This window comes from Megascapheus bottae, chromosome 16, assembly GCF_031878675.1.
Source record: "Megascapheus bottae isolate mThoBot1 chromosome 16, mThoBot2.hap1, whole genome shotgun sequence".
Taxonomy (NCBI): domain Eukaryota; kingdom Metazoa; phylum Chordata; class Mammalia; order Rodentia; family Geomyidae; genus Megascapheus; species Megascapheus bottae.
This window is the reverse complement of record NC_143524.1, coordinates 10,483,869-10,499,241: the sequence shown is the minus strand read 5'-3', so window position 1 is coordinate 10,499,241 and position 15,373 is coordinate 10,483,869. Positions and strand designations below refer to the sequence as shown.

Here is a 15,373-nt window from a genome sequence, read left to right as displayed (position 1 = left end):
GTAAAATCAGAGTCAGAGTATTTAAGAGAAACTATACTGAAATAGTATCCATGAATATTTATGACATGCTTTTTAACATAATAAATGAAGTCTTCCTGTATTATACTGAGTCCTGATTTTCCTTTTATAGCAAAATGCGTCTACTTGCCACAAACTGATTTCTGTCACCTCCTAACTCATTACTGCTGAAGGAATCATTATAACTGTCTAAGAAAAATAGCTGGGTAGACTATCTCAGCACAGGAAGTAACCTATCAGAACCCATAAATGATGGCCAACATAGAAAGACTTGAATGCAATTTGGATGTTCACGAAGTTGTCAGGATAAATGGGACTGAAGTCACGATGTTTATACTGATGGGCTTCACAGATGATTTTGACCTGCAAGTTATCTTATTTTTACTCTTTCTTGCAATCTATCTTTTTACTCTAATAGGAAATTTGGGCCTGGTTGCATTAGTCATTGGAGATTCCCATCTCCACAAGCCCATGTACTATTTTCTGTGTGTACTGTCATTTTTAGATGCCTGTTATTCTACCGTAGTGACTCCCAAAATGTTGGTGAATTTCTTAGCAGAAGATAAATCAATTTCATTTATTGGGTGTGCAACGCAGATGCTCTTGTTTGTTACTTTGGGGAGTACAGAATCTTTGCTGTTGGCTGCAATGGCTTATGATCGCTATGTAGCCATCTACGACCCTCTCCTCTACTCAGCACGCATGTCACCCAGAGTCTACGTGTCCCTCATCGTGGCCTCCTATGTTGGTGGTCTTGCCCATTCCACCATACACACAACGGCTACCTTTAGCCTGTCATTCTGTGGATCCAACAAAATCAGGCATGTCTTCTGTGATATCCCTCCACTGCTCGCTATTTCTTGTTCTCACACTCAGTTAAACCAGCTTCTCCTCTTCTACTTTGTGGGATCCATTGAGATGGTGACTATTGTGATTGTTCTGGTCTCCTATGGTTTCATTCTGTTGGCCATTCTGCGAATGCGTTCAGCTGAAGGGAGGAGAAAGGTGTTCTCCACGTGTGGCTCTCACCTCACTGGGGTGACCATTTATCATGGGACCATCCTCTTCATGTACGTGAGACCGAGTTCCAGCTATGACTCAAACCATGACATGATCGTGTCAATATTTTACACCATCGTGATCCCCATGCTGAATCCTATCATCTACAGTCTGAGAAACAAAGATGTGAAAGCAGCCTTTCAAAGAGTGGTGGAGAGACTTGGCTTTATGACTAAAGCAAGCATTTAGTATAAAGAACACTAAAAACCATAAAGAACTCTTGAGTGCCTGTTGAGCAAAATGGCCTAGTTTCAGTTCATAACAATTGCAATGTCATAGTATCTTTGCCCGTAAAATATTGATTTATCCTACAATGTTTGATGTCTTAAATACATGAGAAGCACACTAATTTTGATTCTTCTTGTCTCAATTAAATTGACTTACTTCCTTCCCTGGAACAACTTCGGGTCTCTTTGTGAGGTCTTTCTTATTGATTAACACTTTTGTCATTTATTACATGAGGTTGTGATTATCGGTAATAGGATTGCCAGCTAACTTTGTTACTATGTTAATTATGTAAATGCATATAAACTGACAGTGTGTGTGTCTGCATTACCAGGCTATAAAGTACCATTTAGAACATGTGTATTGCTAAGACACTATCTGATGACTCTTTAATGTGTCGATGACTATAATGAGTCAATGACTAACTTACAGCTAATAGCACTACACATTTCTAGTTAAGTGGAGAAAATGTGAGTATAATTTAACTATAGGATGTTCTGGTATTACAATATTTACAAAAGAGTCACAGGTATGTGAGTAATCTATTCAAGGCTATATTGCTTGTGAAAATGATATCAAGATCAAACTTAATTAGCTTAGCTATAGAGTGCTTTTAGTCCTTAATACACAAAATAAAAATAAAGTTTCTCAACCTTTTGACAATCTTTTTTCATATATTTTATTATAATTAATAGAAAGGTTACATTATATTCACTAGATAGAAGGTGCATTACTTCACATACATTGATGCCCTTTCTCATGTCTTAGTCCCCATTTCCCTCCCCTACATCTTATTTTCCTCCCTTCCCTATCCAACTTCAAATAACCAAATAGAAATATATATATGCAATATATCAGGTAACAAAGTGAGATGCTGTAACAATATGACATAAAGGATAGCAAAAAAGATGAGAGATAACATAGTACATTAAGGACAACAATCACTCTTTATATGGCTTTTGTTTCCACATCCTGGAGGTCCTTTCATTTAGCATCCTACTATACTATTTGTTCTATTGTAAATCTCTGCTAGAAGAGCTCAAGGTTTCTACTGATTATGACAAATGAGGGAGACCATTGAGCCTATATTACTTTGAGTCTGGCTTACTTCACTTAATATGATTTTTTTCTTAGTCTTTACATTTCCTTACAAATGGGGCAATGTCATTCTTTCTGACAGCAGCATAGAATTCCATTGTGTATAAATACCGCACCTTGTTGATTCACTCATCAACTGAGCAGCATCTGGGTTGGTTCCATATCTTTGCTATGGTAAATAGTTCAGGAATTAACATCCTTGTGCTAGTGGATTTAGTATGTCCTTGTTTCTGGACGATTAGATAAATGCCAAGTAGTGAAACTGCTGGGTCATGGAAAGTTCTATGTTTAGTCTTTTGAGGAACTGCCATACTGTTTTCCATAGTGGTTGAATGAGTTTGCATTCCCATCAACAGTGTAGTAGTGATCCCTCCTGGCCACATCCCCTCCAGCATCTGTTGTTATTAGTTTTCTTGATCCTGGCCATATTAACTGGGGTGAGGTGGAATCTTAGAGTTGTTTTGATTTGCATTTCTTTTATGACCAGAGCTGTTGAGCATTTCTTCATGTGTCTATACGCCATTCTAATTTCTTCTTCAGAGAGGATTCTCTTTAAGTCTTTGGCCCATCTTTTAATGGAATGGTTGTTTCTTTGGAGATTAGTTTGGGAGTGATTCAATTTTTGAGGTGTTGATATATTTTAGATATGAGGCTTTTGTCTATTGCAAGGTGAGTGAAGATCTTCTCTCACTCTTTAGGCTTTCTAGTTAGTTTGCTAGCTATGTCCTCTGCCATACAGAAGCCCTGCAGTTTAATGCAGTCCCACTTATACAGACTTACTCTGATTTGTTTTGTTTCTTGTTCCTTATTAGGAAAGTTTTGACTTGTGCCAAGGAAACCTAGTATGTCTCCTATTCCTTCTTGTAAAGTTTTCAGTGTATCTAGTTTTACCTCCATGTCTTTGATCCATTTGGAATTAATCCTGGTGCAGGGTGACAAAAAGAATCCAACTTTAGTTTTTTGTGGGTGCTTAACCAGTTCTGCCAGCACCACTTGTTAAAGAGGCTGTTCTTCACAATATTTTATATAGTATTGAAATATCTTTCAGTCAATACCTGCAAGAAGTGAAAAGAGAATGGTGTAAGTTTAAAACCTGTTTGAAAAATAATTTGAACTGAACATGAAAATTCATACTGGAGAAAATGAATGATGTCCAGATTTTAAATCTGATAATTAAAATAAAGTTATGTAAGAAGAGGGAAAAGAAAGACGCAAAAGGTAGAAAAAACAATTATGCCTATATATATATATATGTATATATATATATACTGAGATTACATTATATTTTTGAAGTGCATAAGTGATTACTGAATTAGATATCATATTAGGGACAGGGTTATAAAAGACTGACATGGGATTAAATTGTGGTTTTAAAATTGTACTTAGTTCAATTGTACTGGTAACAAATTGTAACAAATTGTACCCAGAAATTTTTTGTACCCATTTTCTCACAATATTTTTTATCTTAATAGTATGCTGTTTCTCCAAGTTTAGGCCTTTTAACTTTTGTTAGTAATAAGTCTTGACCTCAGGGCCTGGGCACTGTCCCTGAGCTTTGTCTCTTAAGGATAATATTCTACAGTTTTATGTCACAGAATCGCTTTTTTTTTTCAGTGATTGATTGGAGATAAGGATTTCACAGACTTTCCTGCCCCAGCTCACTTTAAACTATGATGCTCAGATCTCAGCCTCATGAGTAGCTAGGAGTATAGGCGTGCTTCACCAGCGCCCTGCTTTATTTTCCTTTTTCTATATTACTGATTTTTGAGAATGACTGAAAATTTCCTAATGTAGTCTACATGCATAAAAATGACTAATTTTTTTTTCCTGTGGGTCCTGTGGCTTGAATTGGACCTAGGCGCTGTCCCTGAGCTCTTCTACTAAAGGCTACCACCCTACCCCTAAGCCAGGCCCCACTTCTGTTTTCTAGAGCTTAACTGGAGATAAGAATTTGTGCCCCAGCTGGCTTTGAACCTTGATCCTCAGATCTCAACCTCCTAAGTAGTTAGGATTATAGGCATTAGCCATAGTGCCCAGGACTAAACATATTTTAAGAAAATGTTTACTATCAGCCAGGCAGAGTGGCTTAAAGCCAGTTTGGGCACAAAAGGACTCTTGAGACTCTTTATCTCCAATTAACTTCTAGAAAAAATGGGAAGTGGGGCTTAGCTTAAGGGCAGTAGCCTTGAGCTAAATAGCTCAGGGACTGTGCCCAGGCCCAGAGGTAGGGCAATAGCCTTGAGCTAAAGAGCTCAGGGTCAATACTCAGGCCCAGAGTTCCTACTCCACATACACACAAATGAAAATGTTTAGTATCAATAGGTATTTTATTTGTTCATTCATTATTTTGATAACATAACGTATTATGATTTCTATATGTTTAAATGTATTTTGTACTTTATATAAATAAAAAAATTCTTTATGTAAATATAATTTCTGCTATACTTGTTACAGAAATGCTATAGGACTAGATTTTACATTAAAATTTAACATTCATTCAAAACATTTTTGTTTATATATTATATTAAAAATTTCAGTGTGGACTAAGGTTTTAGTGGTGGACTAAGGTTTTTCAAATTACTAGGCATCATTAATTTCATTATCATTTATTTTTTATTGCTATCATTATTAAAATTATTATTAATTAAAATGGAGTTTAAACTCAGGGAGTTGTGCAGACTAGGCTGTATTTTTACTGTCGTTTTTGTTTTTTGTTTTTTTGAAATTCACTCTGACAGATTTTTCCAATGTTTCTAGCCTTGCACCAGAATGACTTTCCCTCTGACCCTGGAGTAGCTATTATTACAGACATGAATCATGGGCTATAAGTCTTTTTTAATATAATTTTTATTGTAAAGGTGACATACAGAGATGTTACTTACATTACTTAAATAATGAGTATATAACTTTTTGAAGAGTTTCATCCTTATTTTCTCCCAGCTTTCCCCTTCTGGTTTCCTTCTCTAAACTGTTGTATAGCTGATTTTCAATATAGTGTCTAGAGAGTATCACTGCTGCACTTTTTCACCCATTGTCTTACTAATTCTGTGCTCCTCTTAACCTCCCCCAAACAGATTAAACTCAAACATAACACAAAGGCACAGAAAACACAAACAGCAACAAAGAGAAAAAAAACAAACTAAAACAAATAAAAACAAAACAAAATCCCAGACAGCAAAGCAACAGAAACACCTCATGTTTCCATTTCTTGGAGCTCACTGTGATAAATATCTGTCTTATTTGATCTCATGCACATAGTTATTTAGCTTTTGTGATCTGCTCCTAGGATTATCCTCCTTTGGTCTCATTGTGTGAATGTTTAGATTCTTGTATAATTTGACATGTACAATTGTACATGTACATGTACATGTTTTTTTTCCATCCAGTGTGTTTATTTGTAAATTTATAGGTATATTCTAGTTACCACAAATGAGAGAAGCTGTGCAACCTGTTTCTTTAGGTCTGACTTAGTTTGCGTAATATAATTTTTCCTAAAAATTTCTATTTCCCTTTGAAAGAGACAATATCATTCTTTCTAATGGAAACATTAAATTCCATTGCATATGTATGTACATATATGTATACATACATATGTATGCACATACACATATCTAATATGTACCATATTTTCTTGATTCATTAATTCACTGAAGGGTGTGTGGGCTGATTCCATATCTTAGCTATGTTAAAAAGAATACAATAATGAGCATGATTGTGCTGGTGGATTTAGTGTAGCCTGGTTGGTGTTCATTTGGTGTTCTCAACTCTTGCATTTTTCAAAGTCCTTACAGATAAATTTCTATTAAAATTAATACATATGACAGGCCTTAAAACATTTTAGCTTTATGTCTGAAAGAACCCTCAAACTCTGATATCTATTCAATAGAATTAGAATACTCTCATGTGTACATTGATGCATCTCTACTGTCAATACTTCTATATCTTATATTCATGAACACATGAATATAAGCTATACAAGTCTATTTCCCATACTTCATAGAACATTAGGGTTAAGTGTCGTAAGGTACATGATTACTGGATTTCTAAAAAAAAAAAACTTCATATATTATATTTCTGAAATGAAGAAATTGAATTTCAAAGCACTGAATTTTCCCCCTCAGCATGAACTTAATAATTAATGTCACAGGGAGGGCTATGTTTTATAAAATCACATTTTCCAACAAAGGAATGCTTTCTAAATTCTAAAGAATCTTTGTATGTCCATGTTTACATAAGCAATTATTTTGAAACCATGCCCTTGTTTTCTTTTCCTTTGCTTTTAAATAATATCACCTACGTAGCTTTCTTTCTTGCAATAAAGAGAATTGTATCATCGCAAACTCCCTGTGGGCCTCAACTAGATGAGAAGTGGTATAAGAGTTCAATTGTTCAGGACTCAAAGTATTTCAAAACTGAGGAAACAGATCGTTTTCATGGGTAAGAGGATATTTTCTTCACTGAAAATCTTTTGAAAGCCATGGAGACTTTAAAACTAGAATATAAGTGTGGAATATTTAAATTTTTTTTTGCCAGTGCTAGTGCCTGAAATCAGGGTCTGAGCACTGTCCTTGGGCTTTCTCAAGGATAGTGCGCTGCTCTACCACCTGAGCCACAGCCCCAATCTAGCTTTTTTCTATGTATGTAGAACCAAGGACTCGAACACAGGTCTTTTTGCATTCTAGGCAAGCACTGTACCACCAGGCCAAACTCCCAGCCCCTGGATATTTAAATGTAACAGGAAATATTTTATTTAACTTAAAACGAAACTGCTTGTAAAGAAGTACACAAAAAGGTCTTTCCAGTTGTGACTATTATTATGTTCTGGTCGGGTGGGTTGTGTGTTGCTTCTGTTCAGAAATCCTTGGTGGAATTGGGCACAGGATAGGCTGAAATCAGTTGTAGTCTTTCCAAGGCCAGTTAAATTGCAGCAACTTGTCAGAAAGGCATTTAAGAGCTGATTCAGATGAAGAGCCGGAAAATGACGATAGAACCAGCCATACCACTAGCCCAACTATAATAATAATAATGAGGACTTATAAATTAATTTTCATCTTGGGTTCTCCAGCGTTAAGAAACAGGACTTATCCTAGCTATAATTTTCTGGTTGTAAAGGGCTAGTAATAGATGCTTGTATTTTCCTGTTTACCTACCCAAGAACTGTCTCAGATAAAGACTATGTGCTCACCAGACCCTGGGAGTTTATGCTATATCTGGGCGCAATAGGTTGGCTATACTTTCTTTGGTAATCACGTCTTCATCTTCTGTAACTCAGTCTATCTCCGAGAATCATTTTACAAGCAAGTCAAGACCTCAGACTGGTTGAATGGCATAGTTGAAAGATTTAGATGAACTCTGAGGCTTGGAGATAGTAGGCAAGTCCCTAGTCTTTTCCTCATTGTTTAGGCTTTTTTTTTCTTCATTTACTCACCAATTGCTCTGTCGCATTCACATTAGAATCCTCAGGGTTTCCCTCTTGTTAAGCTCCTGAAGTTAATCAGTGAATATGGTGTGATCAGAGAGAATTATTGGGAATGTAGAAAAGTATCTTTCTGCAAGAGCAGGAATATACTAAGGGAAGAAAGAGCTGACAACTTAAGAACAGTGGAAGAGTGAGATTGGAGCTAATTTCTTTTTTGTGAATAATAATGATACATTTAAGCAGAAGAGTTATCCAGATTTCATTGTGCTGAAGGTTAGCTGTCTAGAGCAACCAGCCTAAGCCTCAGGTGATCATTAGAATCACCATTAGAATGGAAAAGACAAGGATGTAAAGAGCCATTCACTTTATGGGTCAGTGGTTATTTTATTTCAATTATATTATTTCGTTTGTTTTAACTGAGGTTTCTGTCTCTTCTTTTTTGGGAGGGAGGGATTTAAAGGCAATTATTTATTTTACTCTTAATATTTGAGAGTCTAGGCCTGTGCACTGTGCTCTTGGGCACAAGGCAACCACCCTAGCCCTTCAGCCACGGTGCCATTTCTTATATTCTAGCGATTATCTGGAGATAAGAGTCTCACAGACTTTAGTGTCCAGACTGGCTTTAAATGCTGATCCTTAAATCTCAGCCTCCTGGGTTGCTGGGATTACAGGTGTGCGCCTCTATGCTAGGCTCATTTTATTCTTATATCGTTATTTTAAAATTTATCATCAGCATTATATATAGAAGGGTTACAGTTACAGTGATGAGGTACAAAGTACATTACTTCTTAATCACTGTTACCCCTTCCCATGTTTGTATTTTCATTTTTGTTACTGAAGATTGAACCTAGGATGTTAAACTTGCTATGCAAATGTTTTGCCACAGCACTATATCACAGCCCTTCAGATATATTCTTTGTCTTCAAAATTGTTTTTATATCAGACACAAGGAAAGAAAATATTAGACTTGTAAGGTAGGTGATAAATTTCGTATCAATGACAATCAGCATGAATATGTGATATATATAACGTGCATAATATATATACATGGTCTTTAAAGATATTCTACATATAATATATATTAAAACATATATAAGTAAATTACATATATATAATTTTAACTTTTATGCCTATTCTAAAGTTTGAACTCAGTACTTGGCATTGTCCCTGAGCTTTTGTGGAATAATTAGTTCTGTGTTACTTTGAGTATATTTTTTAATGAGCACATAACGGACATACATAAATGTATTTAAATCCCTTATATAATCCTTAAAATATACTTCTTTAAATGGCTTCGTTATTTTACTGGCATTAGAATGGAAAGAATAATATATATTAATATAGTCATGTATAAAAATGTACAATAACTGTATTTAGAAAGAAATTGTAGTTACCACTAATATTTTTTATGCTAGAATTTTCCAAGAAACAAATGACTGCATTTGTGTGAGTGTTTTTTTTCTTTTTTTCTGTGATTTCTTTCTGTTAAACCTAGCATATATATTAGAAAAAAATTTTTCATATGGACTTTTGAGGATATATCTGGGATGACCTAGTCCAATGGCTTTCTTTTCCAAAGTAGTTTGACCTTATTTGTTCATTCTCTCTTAGTATGTGTTTATATTAATATAGCAAGCCTTAATATTCATTTTCTTATTAATGTAAATCATTTATAACCATTGCATTCACAGAAGATGTTAGGTTTCTGAACATTCTGTTTTTGCTTTTCTAATTTTGGTATGCATTTCCTTCTCTTAGTATTCATTGAATCAGGAGAAAAATAGTATCAGAAAATATATCCAGAAATCAAATATTTGTGGGAAATATATATATTTTGTCCTTTTAAAATAGTTTTGACAGAACTAGTTCACTGCCTCAGTGATCTTGATTTTACAATGATTTTAAAACCTCCATAAGAAATACCAACATTTTGGGCTTGGAATTGGGCCTAGTGGTAGAGTATTAGCCTAGCATGCACAAAAACCCAGGTACCACATACATAGAAAAACCTTGAAGTGGTGCTGTGGCTCAAGTGATACAGCTCAAAGCTTGAGAAAGCCCAAGGACAGCACTCAGGCCCTGAATTCAAGTTCCAGGGCTGGCAAAAAAACAGGAAGAAATATTAACATTTTATGAAATCTTGGGGTTATTAATTATAATAGAAATTTACCAGTGAGGACTTTGCAAAACTGCAACAGTTGAGAAAGAGGAACATGTTTCATGTAATTAAGCTAAAATCTGATAATCTCTAAAATAGATTAAAATTTTGCAAAGGGATTATATATACTTAAAAATAGTAATTGTAAGCAAAGAGTGAATGAGACACATCTATTTCCAAAATGAAATCTATTCGAGTAAACAGAATTAGTCATTTGCTAAAAGAGTAGCCACAAAATGATTTTGCTTGAAAAAGTCATCTATACAACAAGCTAAAACATAAATCCAATACACCCTACTTTTAATTTCCATGTAAGCTTTTTACAGCACATATAAATTTCACATTTAAATTTACCTGTGAGGTAAATTTGGGTTCTCTTATTTTAAGAAGCATGAAATATGAAAAATACATCATTAACTATGTAAGCACAATTATTAGCTGGGTATATACTTTCCAAGGAAATATGTTTTTTATTCAAATATGCTTATGTGTATTTATCCTGGAGAATTTTTGGGCTCATATAATATGCCAAGAAGAGTCTTTCAATATTCATTGAAATATATAAAAACTCGTTAATTAACAACATTGTCAAAAAGGATAGAACAGGTAATCCAAATTCTATCTTCCTTTACCTTATTAGCTAAAAATAATGTACTTGTGTCAGTTTCTCCATTACAGCCTATCTCAGGAGCACCAAACTTAAGGTGTCTTAGACAACAAGGATTGAGATTGCATCTACTCCTTCAGAAACCTCATTTGGAAAAACAAAAGTCCAAAACTGCAATGACTAGACTGTCACCAGACTTGGACTTAAATAAGACTGGATTAAAGAACAGGACTGAAGTCACCATGTTTATACTGATGGGCTTCACAGATGATTTTGACATGCAGGTTGTCTTATTTTTACTCTTTCTTGCAATCTATCTCTTCACGCTGATAGGAAATCTGGGTCTGGTTGTGCTGGTCATTGCCGATGCCCGCCTCCACAACCCCATGTACTATTTCCTCAGTGTCTTGTCATTTTTAGATGCCTGTTATTCTACCGTGGTGACCCCCAAAATGTTGATCAATTTCTTAGCAGAAGATAAATCCATTTCACTTATTGGATGTGCAACCCAGATGTTTCTCTTTGTGACTTTAGGAACCACAGAAGGCTTCCTGTTGGCTGCCATGGCTTATGATCGCTATGTCGCCATCTACAACCCTCTTCTGTACTCAGTGAGCATGTCACCCGGGGTCTATGTCCCTCTCATCGTTGCCTCCTATGTAGCCGGTGTTGCTGAAGGCACTATACACACAGTGGCCACTTTCAGTCTGTCTTTTTGTAGCTCCAATGAAATCAGGCATGTCTTCTGCGATATTCCCCCACTACTAGCTATTTCTTGTTCTGACACTGAAATAAACCAGCTTCTCCTCTTCTACACAGTGGGCTCTATTGAGATGTTCACTATCTTGATTGTCCTGGTCTCTTATGGTTTCATTCTGTTGGCCATTCTGAAGATGCGTTCAGCTGAAGGGAGGAGAAAGGTGTTCTCCACGTGTGGCTCTCACCTTACTGGGGTGACCATTTATTATGGAACCATCCTCTTCATTTACGTGAGACCGAATTCCAGCTATGACTCAAACCATGGCATGATCGTGTCGATATTTTACACCATCGTGATCCCCATGCTGAATCCTATCATCTACAGTCTGAGAAACAAGGATGTGAAGGAGGCAATGAAAAAATTATTAAGAGAAGCAGGGAACTCAAGCATATTTTTAGAATTGAGGAAAACTAGAATTGTGTAAAACCGATGCTTTCTGGAGTGAACAGGTTTACGTTCCTACCATCAGTGCTGTAGTGTTCCCTTTTGGCCACATCCCCATCAGTGTATGTTTTTGTTAATGTTCTTGATAATAGCCATTCTAACTGGGGAAAGGTGGAATCTCAATATTGTTTTGATCTCTTTAAGTAATTAATCAATTAATTAATTAGGTGTTGTTTCTTTGAGGTTTCGCTCCTTTTTGGGCGAGGGTTAATTTTGAGCTCTAAGTATATTTTAGATATGAGGCTCTTATCTAATCTTTTTAGAATAGAATGTCTTCCCTCCATGGATTTTCTGTGCTATCTTGGTCAAAAAATATTACCAGAAGCTATTTGGTCAAAATAAATTTTGTGAAGTTATTTCACACTGAGGTATGCATTTTATTCGAATACTTTTTTCTGTCTTGATTATTTAAGTATTTAAATATTTTTGAGTATGCTAAGTTGTTCTAGACTACCATGGGATTCCCTAGATATATCCAAGATATATTTCATAGGAACAAATAAATATGAAAAATCTCAAAACATTTCAACTTTATGTTTGAAAAAAACCCCAAATTCTTATGTCTACACTTCTGTCCTCATTGTGCTGTCATGTGAACACTGATACATCTCTACTCTCAAGACTTCTATATATTATATACTGCATTATTAAACTCTCAAGGAATACAAGTCTTTTTACATACTACATAGAACATTCAGGTTAACTAACTCGGCTTAATTATATGCTGCGAGTTCTATTATAATATACTCAGATACCAGATTTCTAAAAATTCCAAAAATTGTATCAAGGAATACGTTGAATGTCAAATACTGAATTACCAACTCAGTGTGACATTAAGAATTAGTGTCACTGTGCTCACTATGTTTTCCCACAAAGCAATCCTTTCTACAGTAAATTTCCAAGCTCCTTTACATAACCATATCCGCATTGCTGATTATTCTGCATTATTTTTTGTTTCTTAAAGAATCATGTAAATGGCAGGGCACAGTGGCTTATGCCTCTCTATTCCTAGCTACTCGGATTTCAATAATCTCATGGAGATATTTTAATTTAGTTTTAATTTTTACTCACTTTTGTTTTTCTGAGATAGGAATTCAAACATTCAAATATTTTAAAGATTGAATAAGTTAATAGCAACAAAAATTATTTTACATTTTGCACTTGATACACTCTTTGTATCTTTTAATACAGTAAGTTAAGAGAGATGCTATCTACTACATTCTCAGGGATAATATTTTTCTATGTTTTTTATTTTTATTGTTTCTGTAAAGGTGTTGTACAAGGTGTAGCAGTTACGTATGTCAGATAAAAACTGTATTCATTGTTTCAAGAATACCACCCCTTGTTTTCTCTCTCTCCTAGTTTTTCTCTTTTACTCCCACTCACAAGTGAATCAACTATAGTTCATTTTCAATATAGTGTCTAGTGAGTGTCTGTGTTGCCTTTGTCTTTCCTTTGTCCCACCATTTCTGTGTCTCTCTTGCCCCATCAAGGATAGATGAAAAACAAACAAGACAAAGGAAAAGAAAATAAAAACGTCAACGAAACAACCTTCTTTTTCAATTTTCGGGTGTTCGTTTAGATTAATGGTATTTCATGTGGTCAGATGCACAGAGCTATTACACGGTTGTAATTCTTTCCTAAGAATATCCTGCCTTGGTCTCACTCTGTGTGACTGCCTAGGGACCTAATTTATCATGTCCCAGTATATTTTTTGAACATCCAGCATGTTTACATGTAGATATATATGCACATTCTAGTTCCTACTAAGGAGGGAAGCCATTCAATGTGTCTTTCTTAAGGTCTGGCTTAATTCCTTAATATATTTTTCCAAGTCTTTCCATTAATTTATGAATGGTAAAATGTCAATTTTCATGGAAGTGTAGAATTCTAGTGTGTCTAATACCACATTTTCTTGATCCATTAATCCAATAAGGGGCATCTTGGATTGTCCCATATCTTAGCTAGCTAATTTACATAAGATCTAGAACAATTATACAAAATGCCATCTTTTTTTGCCAATCCTGGGCCTTGAGCTCAGGGCCTGAGCACTGTCCTTGGACCATTTCTGGCTTTTTTCTATGTATGTGGTACTGAGGAATTGAACACTGGTCCTCGTGCACGCTAGGCAAGCACTCTACCACTAGGCCAAACTCTCACCTCTTATGTTATCTATCTGTCTGTCTATCTATCTATCTATCTATCTATCTATCTATCTCCCAGCTAAATATATAATTTAACTAAGTCAAATTGCTATCCTATTTTCATAGTTTAGTATCTAGTGACATAATTTATTACCTCCACTTTAGGATTAAATATTGTTGTCAGAACTTGACCATGAGAGCCGATAAACTGGATTTCCATTTAATATTTCTATTTTATCATATTTTATTAAAATTTTAGAATGTATATCTTTTCCTTTAACTTAATATTAAAGTAAAACTGGCTAATCATAAACCCAAATGTTTCCAACATCCTTAAATATATTAATATAAATAGCTGTTTGATGTGCATCTTTATTAATTTACTAAATAGCTTTTCTCTGCCATATCAACCTATAGTTCCCATAGAAATTAGATAAACACTCTGATGAAACATAGCTTAGAATGAAATATGACTCAACTCATAAGATGATATTTTTAATAAAGGTAAGTATTCAAATGTATTTGTACTCACACCCTTTCTAAGAATAAATTATAACTATATTATATAAACAAATATGCTGATTTTTAAAACTTTGAATAGAGATAGAAAACCAGCACAAAAGCAAAGAAAAAAAATTAACAAATGTTAGGTCAGGTGGTAACTAAGAAACTTGATCTAATTCATTATGATCTTCCATTATAATCTGTGTTCTCTGGGTCCAAATGCTAATGAAAGCAGTATATTCACATTAAGTAAATGCCATATGAAGAAAGTTTCTGTTGAGTAGACACACTAAGCTGATATTTTCTGATTTACATTCAAGATGAAACACATTATAATTTTCTAGCAGAATATACAGACAAGTGTATTAAATAAGCTTAAGTTTATGTTAGAATATTATTCTGTGACAGTACTGAGGCTTGAACTCATTCTCATGCTTTCACTTGGCTTTTTTGCTCTTGGCTGATACCTAACACGTGAGCCAGATAAATATATATAGATATATCATACATATGTAAATTTATATGTAATATATTAATCTAGAAAGTACATGTAAAACCTATCAGCTTCGTAGTTTCTTATTTGGAGCCATTCATTGCTCAGTGTTTTAAACTTATTGTAAGTCCTTCTTGTTTTATTGTATGAGTAAAATCTGAAAATAATATTTCATATGGAAATATTCTTTCTGGATAATTACAATCTAATTCACTAAAGTATGCTTTTATGCATGTCATAGAATGCTTCCCTGATGTCACCTCCTTGAAGATTACAGGTGTACATACTTTTTAATTAGTGATCTTTTTTTGGTTTGGAGAAGTCAGTTGTATAAGCTTATGCTGACCAGGGGCTAAATACAATATTTTCATAAGTAAAAGGAGAATTTCTTGGTCTAGATAATTGAGAAGTCTACAGTATACCATCTTCAGACAAGGCTCGGGT

At 34.7% G+C, this 15,373-nt stretch overlaps 2 protein-coding genes across 2 annotated transcripts; both read left to right on the top strand.

Annotated features, from left to right (window-relative positions):
- The first annotated feature begins 270 nt into the window (after positions 1-270).
- On the top strand, positions 271-1,266 carry LOC150052719 (olfactory receptor 5T1-like). Its single transcript, XM_090349207.1, has one exon. It carries the CDS (start codon positions 271-273, stop codon positions 1,264-1,266), a length of 996 nt encoding a protein of 331 aa, XP_090205333.1.
- Positions 1,267-10,757: 9,491 nt separating this feature from the next.
- LOC150052718 (olfactory receptor 5T1-like) lies at positions 10,758-11,768 on the top strand. Its single transcript, XM_090349205.1, has one exon. It carries the CDS (start codon positions 10,761-10,763, stop codon positions 11,766-11,768), a length of 1,008 nt encoding a protein of 335 aa, XP_090205331.1. The 5' UTR covers positions 10,758-10,760.
- The last annotated feature ends 3,605 nt before the right edge of the window (positions 11,769-15,373 follow it).

What these genes read in the sequence shown, in the direction of transcription:
- LOC150052718 (XM_090349205.1), top strand. Translation starts at nt 10,761, where the DNA reads ATGACTAGACTGTCACCAGACTTGGACTTAAATAAGACTGGATTAAAG.
- LOC150052719 (XM_090349207.1), top strand. Translation starts at nt 271, where the DNA reads ATGGCCAACATAGAAAGACTTGAATGCAATTTGGATGTTCACGAAGTT.